The 22,934-nt window shown below is 32.9% G+C and overlaps 1 protein-coding gene across 7 annotated transcripts in view; it reads right to left on the bottom strand.

Moving 5' to 3' along the window:
* ANKRD60 (ankyrin repeat domain 60) overlaps positions 1–22,934 on the bottom strand; it is an 85,404-nt gene that overhangs the window by 10,726 nt on the left and 51,744 nt on the right. For 6 of the 7 annotated variants that reach the window (XM_031951681.1, XM_031951682.1, XM_031951679.1 and 3 more), the window contains 7 exons: positions 20,500–20,595; positions 19,344–19,529; positions 18,936–19,097; positions 17,845–17,945; positions 14,653–14,773; positions 13,862–13,996; positions 10,299–10,440 (listed from right to left, as the gene is read on the bottom strand). In XM_031951681.1, coding sequence (XP_031807541.1) covers positions 10,299–10,440; positions 13,862–13,996; positions 14,653–14,773; positions 17,845–17,945; positions 18,936–19,097; positions 19,344–19,529; positions 20,500–20,595 — 943 coding nt within the window. Of the gene's footprint in view, positions 1–6,018; positions 9,138–10,298; positions 10,441–13,861; positions 13,997–14,652; positions 14,774–17,844; positions 17,946–18,935; positions 19,098–19,343; positions 19,530–20,499; positions 20,596–22,934 lie in introns of those variants that run through there. The other variant, XM_012539661.3, reaches the window with a different exon arrangement.

Consider the following 22,934-nt stretch of genomic DNA (forward strand, 5'->3'; position numbering starts at 1 on the left):
AGGAGATTGAGAATCAGAAAGGTTAAGTGCCTTGTCCATAATCACAAAGTTACAATTAGTAAGTGGTAGAACCTAAATTCAGAGCTAGGCCTTTTGACTTCCAAGTCCAGTACTTTTATCAAAAGGCCATTTTGCCTCCATATTAGCATCATCAATATCCTTCAAAGGATCCAAGAGCCTTTTCTTCTGTACCCCATATAAACTCCTGGAGAAAATGGGAAGTATTCTTTTATTTTGTCATTGTATGCCCCAAACTCGAATGTTTGTTGAATTATTTTAAGCAAGCGTAAATGCTTCCTCCTTGCCAAGGTTTTTTTGAGTTTTATAAGCATTTGAATGCGTAGAGCACAAGTATAACATTCCAAGCTGCTGCAGTGCTAGCAGCTGAATTCTACCAAAGTTTTTGAACCCCTGAGATCATTTCCACACTACAGGAATCAAAAGACCACCTTAGTGGAAAATATCAGTAACAAAGTAAAAAGTTTTGAAACCAAAATAGATGCCACTGGTTTTAAAATGTAAAATTAAAAATTCTCCTATAGGGCTTCTTAAAAACTTTTCATCTAATTTCATTGTCTAAAAAAGAAAAAAGCCTGCATCTATATCTATCTATATCTAGATAGATAGATAGATAGATAGATAGATATAGACAGATAGATATAGATAGATAGGTAGATATAGATATAGATAGATAGCTATAGATAGATAGGTAGATAGAGATAGATAGAGATAGAGATAGATGGATAGAGATAGATAGATAGAGATAGATATAGACAAATAGAGATAGAGATAGATAGATAGATAGATAGATATAGATAAATAGATAGATTAGATAGATAGAGATATAGATAGATAGATAGCTATAGATAGATAGGTAGATATAGATATAGATAGATAGCTACAGATAGATAGATATAGATAGATAGAGATAGAGATAGATGGATAGATAGAGATAGATATAGACAAATAGATAGAGATAGAGATAGATAGATAGATATAGATAAATAGATAGATTAGATAGATAGAGATATAGATAGATAGATAGCTACAGATAAATAGATATAGATAGATAGATATAAATATATAGATTAGATAGAGATAGAGATAGATAGCTATAGATAGAGAGATAGATAGATATAGATAAATAGATAGATTAGATAGATAGAGATATAGATAGATAGCTATAGATAGATAGATATAGATAGAGATAAATAGATTAGATAGATAGAGATAGATAGCTATAGATAGATAGATATAGATAGATAGATGGATATATATATATATATATATATATATGAAACATTTGGCAAAACTACTTTGCAACTCATCCATCTTTCTCTCCAATACATCCTCATCCCTGCAAAAATCAGCTCTTCAAATTCCCCTGGCCCAATTTAGAGCCAAAAGACTTTTTTTTTTTTTTTTTAATTTCCATGCTTCCTTGAATCCTCTTGTTTCAATTCGAGTTGGGGAGATGGATGATGTACCCAGATTCTTAGAATCCTGGCCACAAGCAAAGAAGAAAATCATGGTCCTAAAATTTATTTGAGGCACTCAGGGTGAAGGAAGCCATCGTGTGAATTGGGATCCTAAACTTGAACAGGATGGAAAGCTCTGATTAGACAACCCTCCCCCGGAAAAAAAGCAGGATCTGGGGTCTCGGCTCTAACAGGATGAGAGTGGGCATCAGATCCTGAACTAGTCAGGGCGATAGTGGGGTCTGGGGGTCGCGGTCCAAGGCCGGGGCCTGGCGGCCCCGGTCTCAGGCTGGGGCGGGGCAGATGGGGATGCTCGCGGGGGAGATGCAGGCTGGCTACCCAGGAGGGCCCGCCGTGGGCGGGCCGCACGCGAGGCGACACCTTGGTCCAGGTACAAGAGGCGCTGGAAGTGGAAGGGAATCCCGGCCATGAGATCCAACTCCTCCTTCAGCTCCCGAATGGTGGTGTCGCCGTGGCAGCTGGGCAACCGGTACATCTCTCCCGTTTCCTCCAGGCGCACGCGCAAAGTGAAAGGCTTGCAGATTAAATTGGGGGACCGGCTCTGAGAAGAATGCTGTGTACGTCTCCAGGAGCGCCCCAGTCCGAAGCGTCGCGGGAGCGTTGGAGAAAACTGCAGCGTCCCGGGAAGTGGTCCCTGATCCAGCATCCCAGCGCTTAAGGCAGCCACAGTCGCAGCCGCAGCCGCCGCGGCCCCGACCCACCACCCACCCCGACCCCGACCCCGACCCCGACCCCGACCCCGAGCCCGAGCCCGACCCCAAGCCCCCTCCCACCCCGAGCTTGGGCCTCAAGCCTCAGTCTACATTGGGACTCACCGCGCCTGCGCAGAGCAAAATACAGCAGGCACCGCCCGCGTTGCTATCGGCAACGGGATCCCGCTCCCTTTTGGGGCCTTATGAGGAGAGCACTAGGGCACACGTCTGCTGGGGACCCAGACGGAGGCTGGGGGGTGGGGGGATGGGAGGGGCTGGAACCAGAGCCGCGCCGGAACCACGTGGCATCGTAGTTACAAGGACTCCGTCTCTTGGGCCATCGTTCCATCTCCCTATTAGCATCATCAACATAATTCAACTAATCCAAAAGAATCCCCCAACCTTCCCACCCACGCACCCCCGAAAACCCTTCTAGGACAGGGATGCTCTTGTCTTTCATGTCTTCCACATGTACAATGTTTGTAGAATTCATTTAATCAAGTGCTTGCACCGTGTCATCATTTTCTGAGTTGTAATGGCCAAAATAAAATCAACCGCTAACTGGAATAAGGCTTTTCCCGCTCAGGTGCTCCTTGGGTCACCAATATCCATCCCAAGCATGAGAAGATCAGTATTGATACAGGTGTTCCTAAAGCTGAGGAACCGGGGTCCAGACAGAACTTAGCCAAGGTCACCCAAATAACTGCCATCTTGGAGGGGCACCAATGGCTGATCCTCACATTAGAAGGTCGGGATGGATTTAGGAGAAAAGTCATGTCTAGCCCAGAGACCACCGAGCTGGGAAGACACTAGATACCAAAGCCAGTCCCTGTGCTATCTCTAACTCCCTGGGCTCCTTATACCCAGAGGAGTCAGGAAGATGGATTCACTGACCAAGAAAAACACAAAATACTTCAAGTCTATGAGTGTTTCCCCTTCATCCTATATTGTGGTTTGTCAGGCAATAAACAATATCTATCATACCTCAGCTCTTTCTGAAGTTACCTGTAGGTAGATAGGTGAGCATCTTCCTGGTGAAGGCTCAGCCTTTTTTTTTCCCCTGAGACAACTGGTGTTAAGTGACTTGCCCAGGGTCACACAGCCAGGCAGTGTTAAGTGAGGTCATATTTGCACTCAGGTCCTCCTGACTTCAGAACTGGTGCTCTATCCATTGCACGACCTAGCTGCCCCAAGTCTGAGTCTATTGAGGACATTTTGGCAAGAATTTTCCCAGCAATGACCAAGAGAGAGACCCCTTTGTGATTGTTAAGGGATGATATATTTATCTTTATAGAGATGGACAATGTTGGTATTCTTGAACTCCTGAGGGTTAACCTCCTCTTGCCGTATAACTCTGAAAGTTTCAGTTAGCTTTTGTATAAGGAATGGACACACAAACATACCTACTAATTTTTTTTAATAATTCTTTTCAATTTTTATATTTTATAAACACCTTTGTATATATCTAACTATATATGTCAGATATACATATATATATTTCATATTGGTATATGTGTATGTGTGTGTATAAGTTATATATCGAGTTCAATATTGATATACAAGCTGTCCCAAAAAACATCAGTGCCGTTTTGTATCTCTCTCCATATATATATATATATATATATATATATATATATATATATAGTGGTGGTTGTTCATTCATCTCATTTATTCGTAATTTTTTCACGACTTTATTTGGGATTTTCTTGGCAAAGATACTGCAATGGTTTGCCATTTCCTTCTCTAGCTCATTTTACAGATGAGAAGGCTGAAGCAGAGTTGTCTTGCCTAGAGTTATAGTGTCTGAAAGTAGATTTGAACATATGTGTATATATGTATGTACAGGTATATATTTATGTATTATGTGTGTGTTTAAGGGAAAGAGAGAGACAGATAGAGAGAAATGAATCCTTCAATCCATGACAATCCATGAAAAAACTAAATTCAAAATGGTTCACAAAGCCTGTGTGTCAGCCTCCAATTCTGTAGCAATGGTGATAGCATAGTAGAAAAAGGGGACCATGGAATGCTAAGAATCAAATTGATTTTTTTACCATCAATAAACAATTTAACTATATTGCTGTTTGTTGGTACACTAAATATGAGATCCTTGTCCAATATTACTAATGACTAGACTTCTGGAAGAACTGAATTTTATATTCACATTAATTTTATATTTGTACATAAACATAATCAATATGGTTATATATTTGTAAACAATGTGTAAATATTTACATGTAATTATGTAAATGCAAATATAAAATTCTTTTACACATCATTTAGATATGGAGAAAGGGATAGATTTTCTTATGTTAATGAGTTGGTCATATAACAAGAATGAGGTTTAACAGTTGGATTGAGAATAACACATGAACAAATGGGCCAAGTGCTGTACCACTTCCCAAATGTTAAAAAAAAAAAAAAAAAGACAAAGGCTTCCAAAATATTGATTGGGTAAAACCTTAAGATAATGTACAGATAAGAATTATGCAGAATGAGAATTGTTAAATATATGCATCTTTGGAAGATAGTCTATTAACAACTATCAAAGTTCTTGTATGAGTTCTGATAATTGGATAATGTGATGAATTAATCCTTATTTCAACTTTAAATTTTTATCAGTCTAGTACTTGGAGGGTTGTCATATAGGTAAGAGGTTCAATATCATCTATTATTAATAACCTTAATAGTAACTTCCATTTCTAAGGAATTTTAAGATTTTATAAGACTTAGCATATATTTCTCAGTTCTTGCAACAAGTCTCTGAGATTGGTACAGCAGGTTCATAGATGGGGAAAACTGAGGCAAAGTTTATTATAAGCAATTATGCAAATATATTGTGTGTGCACATGTGTATATGTAGATTTGAATTTAGGAAGATGAATTTTTCTGATTCCAAGTCCAGTGTTCTCTCCACTGTCCTACCTAGCAACCTTTATGGAATAGAACAGTGACTTGTGCATAATATGTAAAGTGAATGCATAATAAATGTTGAATTGAAAACAACATTGTAGAGAGAATTCTTTATGTAAGGGTTGGAGTAAATGACCTCTGTGGTAATTTCCAATTTTGAGATTCTGTAGTTATTTCATTTATTCTTTTAAAGCAAATATGAAGAAGCTAATAGCAGTTTTCAACTATTTGAACTTTTGATATTTCCTGTATTTTTTTTATGCATGTCTTTAAGGGGAAATCTGGGCATGAACTTTATACCTAAGTTTTGTTTTGGAGATTTCCCTGACCAAGGGAGGAACATCAATGAGGCAAAGAAAGTCTGACTGCTTTGGTTGGAATAAGTTCCACAAGATGGAATTAGGCCTGAGTCAATAATCCCTTGGAGTGAGGGGAGGACTGAGCCATGGAGTACACATATTTTAAAATATATATTCATATGTATATATATTCTCCCCTCTATAGAATGTAAAGTCCTTGAAGGCAGGGACTTTCATTGTTTTTTTTTCAAATCCATAATGCCTGACACAAATCAAGTCTTTTAAAAGGCTTGTTGATTGATTTCTAAGTACAAAATAAGTTTGATACTTTAAAGGTAGATTGTAAATGCAAAAGTAATTAGAAACGTGTCTAAAATAAATCAATTTTATATTATTTTAAAATTCTATGCACAAAATATGGATTAGAAAGGGACTTCATTCAAATGCCTAATGCAACTTTCATATCTTAAAAGCAATGGGCTATCTTCAGGTCAGAATGTGAGTCCCTCAATGTTAACTGAATCTGGAACCTGAAGAAGCCCCAACAAATCTACTGATATCTTCCCCCATTACCTTGTTAAAATATTAAAAAAAAAAAAAAAAAAAAACATTTCAGAAAACAATCATGAGGTTTATTGAGATAAATACAAAGTTACATAGATTCTATATTTTGACAATCAGTGGCACTTCCAGAGTGTCCCCACTTATTTGGGCTCTAAAACACTGTTTTCTGTCACTAGGGCAATATCCTGTTAGATGCTATGTGTATATTATTTATATAACATAGATAACAGTGAGTTTGAATTCTCAGCAACATAACTAACATGCTTTGGATTACAAGTGCCTGATAATTTTCTACAGTATCCAAACAATATTGCACCACTAATGTTAATTTCATGTCCCTTAGCTAGTAAAATTTAAATTAAATTCTTGCTGCTGTTACAAAAATGTACCTTTGCTGCATGTGTATTTAAAGTACATTTTTTTTTTGCATAATTCAAAGTAAACCATCTTGAGGAATTACATGTAAATACAGTTTAAAATCATCATAATATACCTTGTCTAAAAGAGCTGCCTTAGTCATGCTTAAAAATTATTATTTCCAGGATGAAGGAAAAAAAAAAATGACATCTTAGAAAGATGAGCCACTTCAGCAGATCTGCACATTGCCTGATGTTAGAAAGTTCTATATTCCCCCCTTTCTAATGCATGCAGATATCCATTTACATAAATTTAGAAAGCTATATCAAAACCCATCAAGTTTTAAATGGTAGTGAATTTTTGGAGTTGAAAAGGTGCTTAAGAAAACCATATTTAACAATGGAAAATTTCCGTTTTGGAAAAGTTAGAAAATGGCCTATTAATTTAACAACACATTCAACCGTGAGAATTTTTATGTTTTTAGTGAGTCATTGAAGAAGAGACTAGTACTAGAAGCAGGAAGCTTATAAGTGATGATCAGTTACAAACACTCAAAATATGTATCTATGTACACTTTTTTTTAAAAAAAAAAAGTATAATCAGTGCTAAAATTTAATGATAGAAAAAAATAAAATGGAAAGTAAAGGGAGAACAATTTAGAAAATCTGAGTTATTTAAAAACACTCAAATATTAGCATTAGAAAAGATATTAAAACTACAAAAAATACTTTTTGCAGAAACTTCAGTCATAAAAAAAAAATTTGCATTGGAGAGGCATTCATGTTAAGTCACGGAAAAAATTTTAATGTACAACTGGAATTTTGGAGCTTAAATTATCTACCAAAACATTGTCTTTACTTAGAAGTTCTAGAAGCATGTAATATGAGGTCTACTATGAAAAATTCTAAACACTAAAATATAATCTGGTAGACTTTTATATAAAATTAAATCCTACACAAAATACAAAATTCCAGTTGAACAAATCTTACTTGCTGCTAGGCTAACAATTCACTTAATGTAACAATCTTAATTTCCAGGTAATAAAGTAATCAAAATTGTTTGTTATATTGCAAAACTGTTATCTCCATCTATTTATACTAGCTAGCTCTATTGGATGTTTGAAAGCTCATATTTTTTAAAAAGTGTACCTTAATGTACTAACCCTGTACTTGACAAAAGTTGGCAAAGTGTCCCACCACAAATTAAAAGTCAATAATGTGTTTGACATTTTAATCCAAGTACTTTATTTCCTATCTAACCCAAAATAGTATCTAATCTCCCCAATAAATTTTAGGTTTTGTTGTTATTTTTTAAATAACACAAAAAAGTCAGAAAAACTAGCCACGTATGCCAAAAAATTCTGTCATTTCAGAAAAAGCTATCAAAATACATGAGGGAAATATAGCACTAATTTATACTCCCTCTGCAGGTCACTCTTTAAACAGAAATTGAAATGCTTACTTTTAGCTTACATTTCATTTTTCAAACAGAAAAAGAAACAAAAAGTTACATGGGCATACATGTATTTAAATTTCGGCTTTTGTAGTAAATAGACCATAAAAAGCAGGATAATCATCTAATGAAAACTGGTCCAAATACATCAGTTTTCTCTCTAAACTGCACATATATGCTTGAACTTTGGATAAAGATGTACCTATTAATGTTGCTTCTCCTCCCTGCCCCCTTTCCACTGCAATGATCACTATACATGTAATAGGTATCCTGATGTGTTAGGTACCTAAAAAGTTTCCTACTTCTGTAAAATTTGAAAAACTGTGAGCAGTTACTACCCGTACATTTCAATAAGAAATTTTGTTTTCACATTCATAAATGTGTTAGTATAACCAATGAACTACTGATTTTATATATAGTTTTATATTTCTAGTAATAGCCAAAATGTACATTTTGAATATAAGTTCTAGCAGCAAGAGTGACAAATAATTAAGTGCTTAAGAAAGTTCAAATAACAGTTTATAAGAATAAAAACTACAATATAAAAAGTTGTCATATATTCTCTTTAGTACATTTAAGAAAATATGTATATTCAAAAGCAAACACAAATTGACCTAATTTGCAACAACAAAGTAGAATATAAATGAAAATGATGTATTTATATAAAGTTTTAGTGATATGAGGTTGACATATCTTCTTCTGGCCAAGAATTATTCACATATGTACAATATTTCAGGTAAAATAAAATGCAACACCATAAACTATATTAAAAAGGGGCATCAGTGCATCAAAATATACAAGTTTACTAAACTTCAGGCTTTAAAGCTGGTAGTAAACTACTTTATTATGAAAAATAATTTTAAATAATATGGTATAAAATTACTATCAGGCAATCTGATGGCATGAAGATTCTGGTTATGTATCAAACTAAAAGGATCTACACAGTATTGGCTCATTTTCATAGAAAGTTAAACAAAAATCAAGCTTTTAAGGGGAGGGCAAAAGCATAGCAGGCACAGCGTAACTGAAATAAGTAACCATCCAATATGAAATATATGTTGCTGCAGATGACAGTTTTCATTTAGTGAATGTTAAGAATATAAGAAATCTTTTCTCTTCAGGAAGATACAAAACAGTTTCCCTTCTTCACTGTTACCATAAACTGTATGTGAAGGCTGTAAAATCATAATTCAGATTTAAAGCAAATTAATTCTGTTTTTCTAGAGCAGCTGTGTCCATAATATTTCGTTTTGGCTCTAGGGTAGCAAAAAAAGAAACATCCTGGTCTCTGTCTGATTGCAAGGCTAAGACAGTCTCTTCAACAACTTCAAGATGAGGGTTACCAGCATTTCTAAAATAAGCTAGAAAAAAAAGAAAGCGGTAGTTTTTATCAAGTTAGCCATATATCATGTTTGATGTAGGATATATTCTTTGAAATTGCAACTCAGAACAAAAGAAAACTTTTTCTTTGAAAAACCAAGAATTGGAGGTCCACTAATTCCATGAGTTCTCTTAATAACTTTTCTCAAATTCTAATTGGTTTCCTAGGTCAGAACTTTCTAAAAGAAATCTGGCACCAAGAAAAGAGGAAACATGTCCTTCTTAATATCCCTTAATCCCTCTTTCATTATCCCTCTACCCCCAATCTTAAATACCCTAGTCTAAGTTATGGCAAAGACTAATAAATCTGTTGGATTCTGTTTATTACAAAAGCAGTTTTAGCCATATGTGGTAATATATACCTATAATCCCTGTGTGAGACTGGTAAAACAACTGAGTTTAATTAAGAGTTCTGAGTTAAAGTGGGAAAGTCAATCAGGTCCACACTAAGTACAATATCAGTCTACTGATCGCCTGTCTGCAGAGGGGCAGTCTCTCTAGGTTGCCTAAGAAACAATCAAACTAGCCCAAACCAGAAATGGAGAATAGAGCTCCAATTTCAATTATAGTGGGATTGAGCCAAGAAATGGATCCTGAACTGCGAGAATGGACTAAGATGGAGATCCTGCAAAAAAATATGCATATATATTTTCACTGAATACTATGTGGATTGTGGAAATGAGTTCAAGATAACTTTCCTATTCCTCACTTTAAATTTAAAATTTAAAAATCAATGGGAGTAATGATTCCCCAGCCACAGAACTGAACCTTATTTGTTATTTTTGATAACCATTAATATAGACATGTGCTTCTGTTAAAGAAATGAAATATTCTCTTTGATTTAAAAAAAGTCATACAATAAAATGAGATGCCCGAATGGCAACAAAACAATGAATCACAGAGAATGCAATGGCATTAACCTATAATCATATAATGCTTTATGGGTCCCTTTTATTATGTCATTTAAAATTCTTAAGAACCTTTAAGATGGATAGTGCAAATTGGAAACTCAAGTTCAGAAAGATAAATGATTTGCCCAAATTCACACAGATATATTCTCATCCTACAATCTCTACACCATACCAAAATGCCTCTGTAAGAAATTTTAAGTGAATAATTTTCCCCCCCAGAATTTAACATACCTTTTTCCAGTAGTGTTTGTCTCAGAGCCTTGGCTAGCAAAACCCTTACATTTGGCACAGGATCAGAAGCAAGACTTAAAAGACTGGGAAGTAGGTGTTCCACAAACTGGTCTACAGGTATACACTCCTCTCTTACTACTGCCTATGAAAAAAAAATTATACACATAAGAAATCTATACCATTAATACAAGTTTATATTTTCAATCCACAATTTTTTTATGAAAAATTCTTTTGCAAATCAGGAATTCTCTGAATATGTCTGTCAAAGTGTTTTCATTTAAAACTTCAAAACCATTTCTGATTTTTCTTGGTCAACATGACAAATATGAAAATATGCTGAAAAGAACAGCACATATTTAATCTATATCAGATTGTGTGCTGTCTTTGGGGGAGAGGGGAGAGAAGTGACAGAAAGGAGAGACATTACAAAACTGAATGTTGAAAACTATCTTTCAAATTAAGACAACTCTGAGATACCACTACACACCTGTCAGATTGGCTAAGATGACAGGAAAAAATAATGATGAATGTTGGAGGGGCTGTGGGAAAACTGGGACATTGTTGGAGGAGTTGTGAATGAATCCAACCATTCTGGAGGGCAATCTGGAATTATGCCCCAAAAGTTATCAAACTGTGCATACCCTTTGACCCAGCAGTGCTACTACTGGGATTATACCCCAAGGAGATACTAAAGAAGGGAAAGGGACCTGTATGTGCCAAAATGTTTGTGGCAGCCCGGTTTGTAGTGGCTAGAAACTGGAAAATGAATGGATGCCCATCAATTGGAGAATGGCTGGGTAAATTGTGGTATATGAATGTTATGGAATATTATTGTTCTGTAAGAAATGACCAGCAGGATGAATAGAGAGAGGCTTGGAGAGACTTACATGAACTGATGCTAAGTGAAATGAGCAGAACCAGATAAAGGCCTCATTTCCAAAATATATAGAGAATTAACTCTTAATTTATAAAAAATCAAGCCATTCTCCAATTGAAAAATGGTCAAAGGATATGAACAGACAATTCTCAGATGAAGAAATTGAAACTATTTCTAGTCATATGAAAAGATGCTCCAACTCATTATTAATCAGAGAAATGCAAATTAAGACAACTCTAAGATACCACTACACACCTGTCAGATTGGCTAAGATGACAGGAAAAAATAATGATGATTGTTGGAGGGGATGCGGGAAAACTGGGACATTGATGCATTGGTTGGTGGAGTTGTGAACGAATCCAACCATTCTGGAGAGCAATTTGAAACTATGCTCAAAAAGTTATCAAACTGTGCATACCCTTTGATCCAGCAGTGTTACTACTGGGCTTATATCCCAAAGAGATCATAAAGAAGGGAAAGGGACCTGTAAGTGCATGAATGTTTGTGGCAGCCCTCTTTGTAGTGGCCAGAAACTGGAAACTGAGTGGATGCCCATCAGTTGGAGAATGGCTGAATAAATTGTGGTATATGAATATTATGGAATATTATTGTTCTGTAAGAAATGACCAACAGGATGATTTCAGAAAGGCCTGGAGAAACTTACATGAACTGATGCTGAGTGAAATGAGCAGGACCAGGAGATCATTATATACTTCAACAACAATACTATATGATGACCAGTTCTGATGGACCTGGCCATCCTCAGCAATGAGATCAACCAAATCATTTCCAATGGAGCAGTAATGAACTGAACGAGCTATGCCCAGAGAAAGAACTCTGGAAGATGACTAAAAACCATTACATTGAATTCCCAATCCCTATATTTATGCCCACCTGCATTTTGGATTTCCTTCACAAGCTAATTGTACAATATTTCAGAGTCTGATTATTTTTGTACAGCAAAATAACAGTTTGGTCATATATACTTATTGTGTATCTAATTTATATTTTAATATATTTAACATCTACTGGTCATCCTGCCATCTGGGGGAGGGGGTGGGGGGTAAGAGGTGAAAAGTTGGAACAAGAGGTTTGGCAATTGTTAATGCTGTAAAGTTACTCATACATATAACCTGTAAATAAAAGGCTATTAAATAAAAAAAAAAAAGAAAAAAAAAAGAAATGAGCAGAACCAGGAGATCATATATATTTCAACAACGATACTGTATGATGGAAGTGGATTTCTTTGACAAAGAAACCTAACTCAGTTTCAATTGATCAATGATGGACAGAAGCAGCTATACCCAAAGAAAGAACATGGGGAAATGAATGTAAACTGTTTGCATTTTTGTTTTTCTTCGTGGGTTATTTCTACCTTCTGAATCCAATTCTCCATGTGCAACAAGAGAACTGCTCGGTTCTGCACACATATGTTGTATCTAGGATATACTGCGACATATTTAACATATATAAGACTGCTTGCCATCTAAGGGAGGAGGTGGAGGGAGAGAGGGGAAAAATCGGAACAGAAGTGACTGCAAGGGATAATGTTGTAAAAAATTACCCAGGCATAGGTTCTGTCAATAAAAAGTTATTATAATAAAAAAAAAAAAAAGAAAGAAAAAAAAGGAAAACTATCTTTACATGTATTTGGAAAAATATTGAGGAAAAAATTTTAAATAAAAACTCAATCATTTTCTAGAATTATTTTACTATTTACATTGATATTCATAAATATGCACCAAAATAAACTAGTATGCATAATATATAATAATAGCAACGCTACCTTACATTTTCATTCAATCGTCATAATACTCTTTTGAAACTCCAGCATACATGCTGTATATTTTTTACAAATGAGAATACCAAAGGTAAGAGAGGCAATTTTCCAAGGTCAAATATTAATGAGCTGTAGAACTGGAATGAGAATCCAATTCCAATGCCAAGATTCTTTCCAGACTGTCTTTCTTACTTAAAAAAATAAATAATACTATGGGGAATTATAATGCTCAACTACTAACTCATCATAATGCTCAACTACTAACTCATCCAAATTTATTCTATATAGTTGATCACTATAAATAAAAGTGATCTAGTACCATGGCAGGTACCCAGTTACGCTGACTTTTTTGCTTTTCAACTGATTATGAAGAAAAAAAAAAAAAACTAAAAGGTAAATTGTTAATGTAAGCTATTTTCTCTTTTCCCTTTCAAATGAATTTTTACCATAAAAAGTGTCAGATAAAGTTTTGTAAGTTGACAATCCACATTTACATGGTAAGAATATGTAATTCCTTGGGCAACAGAAGTTCTTCTGAAATTAAGTATATCTCTGTTAGATCTAAATATTATCATCAAAATTTCCTGATAAACACAATCACTAACTTCTTCAAATTGAAAGGTAAAGGCTTTAATTTGGGACTCTGAGTTCAAATCAAATAAAGGTGTATGCTAAATTCAATAAAGAAATGCATTAAATAGTAACAGTCATAATTCCATAATTCCTAGCCCAATTTAGTAAGCCTCAATTTGTAATAAAAGAAGAGGGGATAGTAGTGTGCTAAACTAGATTATTACTAAAGTGTTCTTTATAACTCTAATAATCATAACTATGATTCTCTCTCACTCTGAAAAAGTTGCCAACATGTAATACTAGTACATAGTGGATCAAAAAATGAATGCTAACCTGACAAATGAATGCAAATGCTTGTCTTCCAACCCACTTGGGACAATGTCGAAATCTTATTATGAGTTCATTGATAAAATTTAATCCCAATGCACTTGCATTGTTTGAATAGAATTTCTGCAAAATTGCCACAACCTGGGAAAAGATTAAAAGAACAGATTAAAAAATTGTTTTAGCAATACGTTAAAAAAAATAAAAAATAAATAAATATCTTAAAAAATATAAAGTTTTTATATAGCCTTTTCTCTCTTAATTATAGGCATAGTAGAAGAGTTTTCTTTGAAATTATAAGACACTGAAAGGAAAAAAAATGCTACACAAAAATGAAAATTCAAAAAAAGAATACCAGCTAAATATACATGTGCATACACACACATATATGTAAATATAAAAATATACTCAAGACATATATAAAATATATCTTTTGTTTTCAAGTTTATAAGCATTTACACTTGAATAATAATTGTTATAGGTTCTTTACTGTCAAAAAATTAATAAATTACTACTTCAAAGATCATTTTCCATTATTGTTTAACTGATATGGGTTCATGGAAAACAATAGTGTTTCCATATGAGCTTCTCTTATCCATTTTCATTTAAAACTATTTTTAATATAAAATCAATTTAATTTTTAAAAAATACTAAGTAATTGATATAAACATATCAAGTGATTTCTTTTTATTTCCTATTAATGAAAAATATATTTTACAAAAAGTTATTTTACAAAATGATATCCTGTATGGAGTATACAAATCATGGCAGTTAAAAAAAATGCTTAAATATTTCCTTACTAGCTTAAAGGAGATCCATCGAACTTCAGAAACTTTATCTGCACATAGTTTTAGTGCAATGTGCATTAAGTAGTCATAAACATCACTGGGGTTGTAGAGTTCCAATATCAGGATCAATTGTCTGAAAGAGAAATACTAGATTATCTTTCGGAAATCAGCATAATCATTTCTCTTACTTTTTTTTTTTTCTGGACAAGTCATAAGGGGAAGATTTGAAATAACTGAATACCACTGAAAAGTTGGACAATTAGATCTAAAAAATTTTCATGCCCAAGAGAAATATGCATTTCTCTATTAAAGGCAAAATTAAAATTATGAAATCTCATATCTTTAATGTTCTTTCAAAAGAAATTAAAACTACTCTTATGTTTACTCATGTATGGCAAAGCACACAAAGGATTTAAAATTAGCAATATTCAGCTAAAGAAAAATAGAAAGATTTGCTACTTTTCTTCAAAACAAAGCTGGCTAAGAAAATCTGTTACTCAAAAATAGGAGAATGCTTTATGCAACAACAGCAATATTGTAAAGACAGACAACTTTGAAAGATTTAGGAACTCTGAGTAATACAATGATCAACCACAACTTTGGAAGACACAAGATAAAATATGATACCCACTCTAGCCAAAAAGACAAAAGACTTAGAATGCAGAGTGAGAAATATTTGTGTATGTTTATACAATGACAGACAGATACATGGAATGGAGGTAGGAAAAGTAGGAGTGAGACTGTGGATCTGAAAACATAAAATTTAATTAATTTTAAAAAAAGAAAAGAAAATCTGGTTCCAACCTTTCAATATTTTCAAGAGTGAGAAATAAGTGTGAAAAGAAATGTCAATCTTTCAAATAGCTAGCAGAAGGAAAAATGAAAAGCAACTATGGGAAAAAAGGAGAATTGGAAACTATAAATCCCTGTCTGTCTCTAGTTATACTGAAAGAGGAAGAAGAATACCTTGGACTTAATCAACTATCTCCAAAGAACATTTCTGGACAATAAAGATTTCAGACACCTATAATTTTAGTTTCTTTAAAAATCACAAAGTATCTTGTGCTCAGAGATCATATGGGATGAAAAGTTACTATTAACATCAAAATTCAAAATTTCAGGAGACAAATCATTCATAATAAAGAAAAAAATTATTAATAAGGTGCTGCTAAAGAAAAGCTACACCGAAGTTATGAAATATCACCACTAGGGGTCATGGAGGTTTTATAACATTTGTAACTATCTATTTTAGGGTTGTTTTTTTTTTATTGTTGTTCTAATAATATTAAGTCTACAAACAAAATGTGAAAACTAAACCTAATCTTTTGAAAGTATACAAAACCAAGAGAATTCTTTAATGTCTCATATCATTAGAACCAGTGTACACCTTTAAAAAGTCATTTTTATGCTACAATATCACTCAAAATGAGAGCAGTTAATGGTGCAGGAGATAGCATGCTAAGTATGCTAAGCTTTGAAGACCTAATTCAAATCCGACCTCAGACACTTACTAAACTTAACTCCTGGGCAAGTCATTAAAACTTGTTTGCCTCAGTTTCCTCATATGTAAAATTAGTTGGGAGAAGGAAATGGCAAATCACTGTAGTATCTTTGCCAAGAAAATCCAAAAAGGAGGTCACAAAGAATTGAACACTACTAAAAAGATTAACCAACAACAACAACAAAAAATTACTTGAAATAGCATCTTTATTAATTCTTCAAGTGGCAATAAGACAAGTCACTGTGGGAAATAATTTTATATGTTTACATAATGCCTTATCTTTTTATCATACAGGGTCATTTTTTTTAAACTTAACACAATCATATCCAGTAACAAGGCCAAACACTCTGTGAATGTTAAATGACAATAGTCATTCTTCAATTATAAAAGAACGAATCCTTTCCCATTACTAATAAAAAAAATAACCTAACAAATATAATTTGTTTGGTTTAAAAAGAGATCTTTATAATGAAAAGTTCTGGTATCTAATGAAGTAAATCTAACTTGGGACACATTTCCATGATCCAAACATCTATCAAGCATCTCCAACAAGAAGAATGTATCCTATAGCTTAGCTTTTTTGTTTTTTTGTTTCCCAAACCTAGGATGATTTCAGCAATATAATCAACTCTCAATGAGAAACTTGCTATTGACATGTAAATCAGCACCATAAGTAGTCTTGAAGAACTGCCTAAAATTTACAATGAAATTTTAAATATTTGCTTACTTTAACAAAAACTAGTATAACTTTACTAAAAAAGACCACTTTTATATTGCTTAGAAAATAAAAAGTATGAAACTAGTAAAAATGATGGGCTTACAAATAAATTTAATAAGGATAACAATTAATTATATGAGAATCTAAGTCATTTGGACAATATAAATCAAATTCAAAATAAAAGATAGGAAAATGTCACTACACAAATTTCTATTAAAAAAAAGATCTTTTTTATTTATTATGTTTGAATAGTTATAGGCTGAAGTAAATTAAAGTCAACATCAAGGCAAAGTGCTTTTTTATATAATAAAGCCTTCTTTGTTGTTTAAAAAAAAAAAAACAACTTGAGCTTTTAGTGCTCTATACATACAATGAGTCAAGAGTATGATATGGTAACTAAAAAAGCTCATGTCACCATGGGCTACATTTGTATTACTTGGGACCTTGATGAACCATAGATGCAGCAATCAGTTGTCAGTACCACATTTTAGGAAAGACATAGAAAAGTTGAAGCATGTCCTGATGGGATCAACTAGAATGGAAAAAAGACTAGAGAATATAACGAGATGATAACTGGTTGAAAGAATCGAGTTTATTTAGCTTGGAGAACAGAAAGCTTGGAAGAAAGTATAACCATCTTCAAGTTTTCAAATAGCTAGCACATAAAGGAGGGAATGAATTTGTTCTGATTGGTGTGAAAGGACAAAACTGGAAACAAAAGATGAAAGTTGCAGAGGAGCAGATTTAGCCATGATTTAAGGGGATATTTCCTAATGATAAGAAGTATCAAAAGTACAAGGGCCTGCCATAAAAGATAATGAGTTCTTCTTTCAATGTGATCTATAAGCACAAGTAGATCATTGGTGAGAATGGGTATAGAAGAGATTATTACTAAAATATGTGGTTAAGGTCAATGACTGCTTAAAAATTAAGAGCTTTTCAAATTGAATTTACCTTTTCATGCACATCAGCAATTTTTACTTACTCTGCTAATTCATATCGAAACCTCCAATTCCTACTATTGTCAGTTACTACAAACTCTTGAAGTTGGTAAAGATATTCTCTCCTCTTGTCTGCATGAAGCAACTAAAAAGACAAAAAAAAAATGACATTTCCAAAGACATTATTACATGCTTACACATAAATCACTAAATTACTCAAGGAAAAAATTTTGCATTTCCATTGCAGCATATATCATAGCAATAGTTAACAAATATTTTTTAACTAACTACTGCTGTAGTTATGAATACTTTCTATTCCTTTCAAATATGAGATTTATACCTGCCAGCTAGGGGAGGGTGGGGAGAAGAAGAGGAAAATTTGGAACAAAGGTTATGCAAGGACCAATGTTGGAAAAATTACCCATGCAAATGTTTTGTGAATAAAAAAAACTTTAATTAAAAAAAAATGGAATTTAAAACCGGGAATTTAGATAATCTAATCCAAACTTCTTGTTTTACTATTAAAAAAACTAAGACCAATTAGGATTATGTGACTTACTGGTCACATATTTATTATGTGACATATGTGATTTAGCATGGTCAGAATTTGAACCCTAGTGCACGATTCTAAATTCAATGCATTATTTTAATTATGACACATATCTTATTTAGATTGATGGATAACACCTAAATATATTTAAAACATTGCCATGAATATTTTTCTTAAGTTTGTACAGAATAAAAATGTTCACAAAAAAAAGGACTATTTAATTATTTGGGTTAAGGGGAATGCATTTTACTGAGTCCATTTTCAAAATAAGTTATCGTTGAATTTTATCTCTGAAACTATCTTTTTTTTTTTTTATATGAGTAACAGTAAGAAGAATCGGAACATATATGCCAGAAGATATATGTTTTACATCAGTGTAAACTATACAGTGACCAAAGGTAAGTTATTTAATCCCTCTGTACCTCAGTTTTCTTTTCCATAAAATGGCCACTAAGGTTTTTATCAACACCAAAATTTTCTAGGAAAGCAAAGTTTCAAGAAAGAAATTTAACTGCTTAGTGACATAAAGTATATCTGGTATTTTATGTAAAAAGTTTAAAAGTAAAAAAAAACACTTCTTCCTACCTTTAGAAAATCGTAGAGATGTTTAAGGACTCCAATGCGTACTTCATCTAAATCCTTTAAGAATCCATTAAATATTGGTACCAAATCAGCTGCTGTTAATTGATCTCCAAGTATTACAGCTAGCTCATGAATAGAAAAAGCTAGTGTCCGACGTACTTTCCACTATACATAGGGAATAAAAGTAATAAAATGAATATCAAATACTTTAAATTTTAACTTAAATTACCTTCATGGAACAAAATTAAATAAAATTTAGTTCAGCCTCTATCTGAATGCATAATTTTGTAGATCATATAAATTCACATTAATTTTTTATTTACATATACAAGTTAGCCATAAAAAATATTTTAGTTGAAAGATGTTCTTGAAGTTGAATCCTGTATATTCTTCTGTAAATTCTACATTTACCTGTACATCTGATGCCAGCGTTTCATATGTATCTTTCAGGCAGTGCCAGTTCTGTCTTCCCAAAGTTAAAGCCACTCCAGGGAGACTGTAAGCACAATGTTTGGCTATATCAGTGTCAACAGTTTGAGCTCTTGCTGGATCGGTCATTGACAAGTACTGGTCTAATAATGGCTGAGGTATTATATCCTAGAAAATTAAAAGAAAAAAATAACTTACAAAGAATATCCCAGAACTGATTTTAAAAACATATTATTAAACATGACAAATGATTCATAATATGCGAGGCCAATCCTAGGGAAATTTCATAGGAACAAAAGACATATTCTTTTCCATGACCCAGAAAATCCTACACTGGAGATTTTATTTCCTAGCAAATATTTCATTTATTTTAGTTTGGCTGAAAGGTCAAGACACTGTTTGCTAATTTTTATTCCATATTTAAAACTAGAACAACATCTGAAAAGTACATGTATACTACAATAATTGCACTAATTAAGGCCAATTCATCTCATACTATATGTACTCTATGTTGTCTACTTTATTTTTTAAATGCTCAAATTTTAACACAGTCCTCTACACACAAAGTGATAAATACTGTTAGATAGCAAATTATCATCATAAATGGACATAGAGGGACAATATTCTTTTTGTTTTTATCACCATCAAAACAATTTAATGACCCCAGTTTAAAGAAAATTAGGTAGAGAAGAAAACTGTATCTTAAGAAAACCCCAATACAGTCACAAAAAGTCAAATACCCTGAAAACAACTGAACAAGAAGAAAAAATACAACAAATTATGGAATAAATTCATTCAAAAAGTTGGCCCAGAAGACAGAGTAGCCAATCACTCAATTCAGTAGTCAGTTATCAACACATCAGTCAAAATTGTTTTAAATGGTCTGAATACAAAGCATGATAAAAATTTAAGAATATTATCAAACTGTCTTCTTTTTGCTTACTAAAATACTATGCTGCATTTCTGCAGATCATTTTCTTTATTTAGCCTTTTTTTTTAAAGGTAGAAAAAGTTACAATTGACAACTTGAGTCTATAAATCAAAATGGGTAATGAATGTTAGCTGAATTAATAATTAAATGTAGACTATTTTCTTCTCAAAGCAAATTATTTTTTACTAACTGTATAATTTTACTAACCTGTAACTTAGATTTATCGTCTTCAAATGGGGTTGGGTCAGATATTTGCTCTTTTTGCAAATGTTCACTGGTTCCATTAAGATGTTTTTCAGAATCCTAAAGAGTTGAACTTATATGTTATAATTTGCCGTTAAAAAAAAAAAAAGGATTCAAACTATTCTTCTATTAATAGACCTCTAATGATGACATAAAATAGCACTCTAAAAAAATTAACAACCTTAGAATGTTATTTGATAATTTTTGTCCTTCAGAGTAGTCTTGGACCAATGTATTACTAAGAATAGCAAAGTCATTCAGAACTGATTATCCCACAACTTTGCTATTACTTTGTATACATTACATTTCATTTTGCTTGGGTTCATGGAGGATTTTCCAGGTTTATTTGAGAGCATCCTGCTTATCCCTCTCATAATATTATAATAGTGTATCATAATCAAACATCACAATTTATTCAGCCATTTCCCAAGAGAACAGGCATCCCCTTCAATTAAAAATGGTATAGTAAGAAATGTGTTCTCTTGATTTCTGCTACACACACACACACACACACACACACACACCCCTTCCTGTGTGTGTGTACTTTGAATATAAAATCTTTATGTTAAAAAGTGCCTGGGAAATAGTAATTGAATTGAATTGTTTCAATTCACTTTGAAATAAAAAGTGAGAAGCTTCAACTCTCAAATCTTCTTGAAATGTTTCCTAATAGTTTATTGGGTAAAAGAAACATTTTTAAATGATCATTTTAAGTTCTAGTTTTCTCTAAGATAAATAAGACCAAAAACAACAAAATCTGTCATTCTAGAGTAATTTCTCTTGAAAATAAAAATGAAAATTTATATTATGCAATAGTTTTTACAGTATATATTCTTGTGACACTGGCTATTGCAAAAATGTTCCAAAAGCTCAAAAGTATTCTGCAATCATACTCCCATAATAATTAGCTTTCTTTGCGAAAAATTTATTATTAACAAGAAGAATCTTTTAAAACTGAATAGAGAATCTAAATTTTCTAACAACCTGATTCAGGAACCAACTTTATGTCCTTTATAGAAAGAAACCAAGTTTCTTTCAATTTTTAAAATATTTTAAAGGTAATTAGTTCAAATCACCCAAATTTTTTGAAGAATCAATCATTTTAATTTTTATGTGTGATAAAAGAAGTCTGAATACTTATATTTTCCAGCGAGATAAATCCAAAAGGAAACTTCACATTTTGAAGTCTTATTTTGCTCATTATAGCTAATCTTACCTACAAAATGGGCTTTTACACCTATTTTGGGGAAATGTTAACCTTAAGTGAGAAACCAGAAACCACAGTTTTATACCAATCAAGGGCTATTTTTAAAAGACTACTATATACTTTTAAGATGATCAAGTTTCAAAATGGTTTTCCTTTATAAAAATGTCAAAAAAAAAAAATCTAAGAGAGCTGGCATACAAGTAAAGACAAGTAGATCAGTTACATCATTAAGGTAAAGTAAGTAACTGAAAAAAACATGGTAAAAATTGAAAAGCTGGACCCATTAACCTGTGGTTGGTCATAAAGATATACTTAAAAAATAGAGAGGCCTTCTTTGGCATAAGTTATTGTAAACCACATTCTGACAAACAGGTGAAAGCTAATTTAGAGCCTCAGTACAATACTAGACCTTTGAATATGTCTGTTGAAATGGATTAGTTTTGCTCTACTTTAGTTCTGATTTTGAGGTGTCTCTCTGTCCTGCTAATCCAGTAAATATCCTGGATCATACTGGTCTGAGTGGAGTTGATGTGGTCTTGAGAAGTAATAGTGATCTGCCTCTTTATACCAGGAAAGTTCTACAAAAAATTTTGGAGAAGCACTACCAGGTGCACTGGTTCAGGTCAGGAAATTTCAGGGTGCTAATGATAATTGTTTTTTCACTGAAATGTTTCCCTCATGCCATTTTAAGTTTTCACCAAGCTTGTTGAATTATTTAGATCAGTGGTTCTCAAAATATGAGCTAGAGAATCCTGGAGATCTCTGAAACCCTTTTAGAGGGTCTACAAATTCAAATATAGTTTTTATTTCCAATATGGTAAATGTCTATAAATATAATCCAGATAAACAAAAACTCTTTGGAGAGATCCTCAATAATTTTTAATAGGATAAAGATACTGAAAACAAAAGTTTGAGAACCACTGAATTTTAGATCCTGGAACATTTGCTAGAATTACCTTCTAATTACTCATTTAATGAATTCACCCACTATTTTTAATACTAATTAATTACTAATTAATGCTACTACCTGTGACTTATGATTTATATGGCCAGTCCCATTACAAAACAAAAAAGCAAATCTAATTGTTTTCAAATCAATTGTGGAGGAAAGGGTTTTTTTTGGTAACTTGCCTCTCTAACTCTTGTGTTCTGGAACACATCCATGGTTATCTGCTAATTGATTATTGAAAGT

This window comes from Sarcophilus harrisii, chromosome 2, assembly GCF_902635505.1.
Source record: "Sarcophilus harrisii chromosome 2, mSarHar1.11, whole genome shotgun sequence".
NCBI classification, from domain to species: Eukaryota; Metazoa; Chordata; class Mammalia; order Dasyuromorphia; family Dasyuridae; genus Sarcophilus; species Sarcophilus harrisii.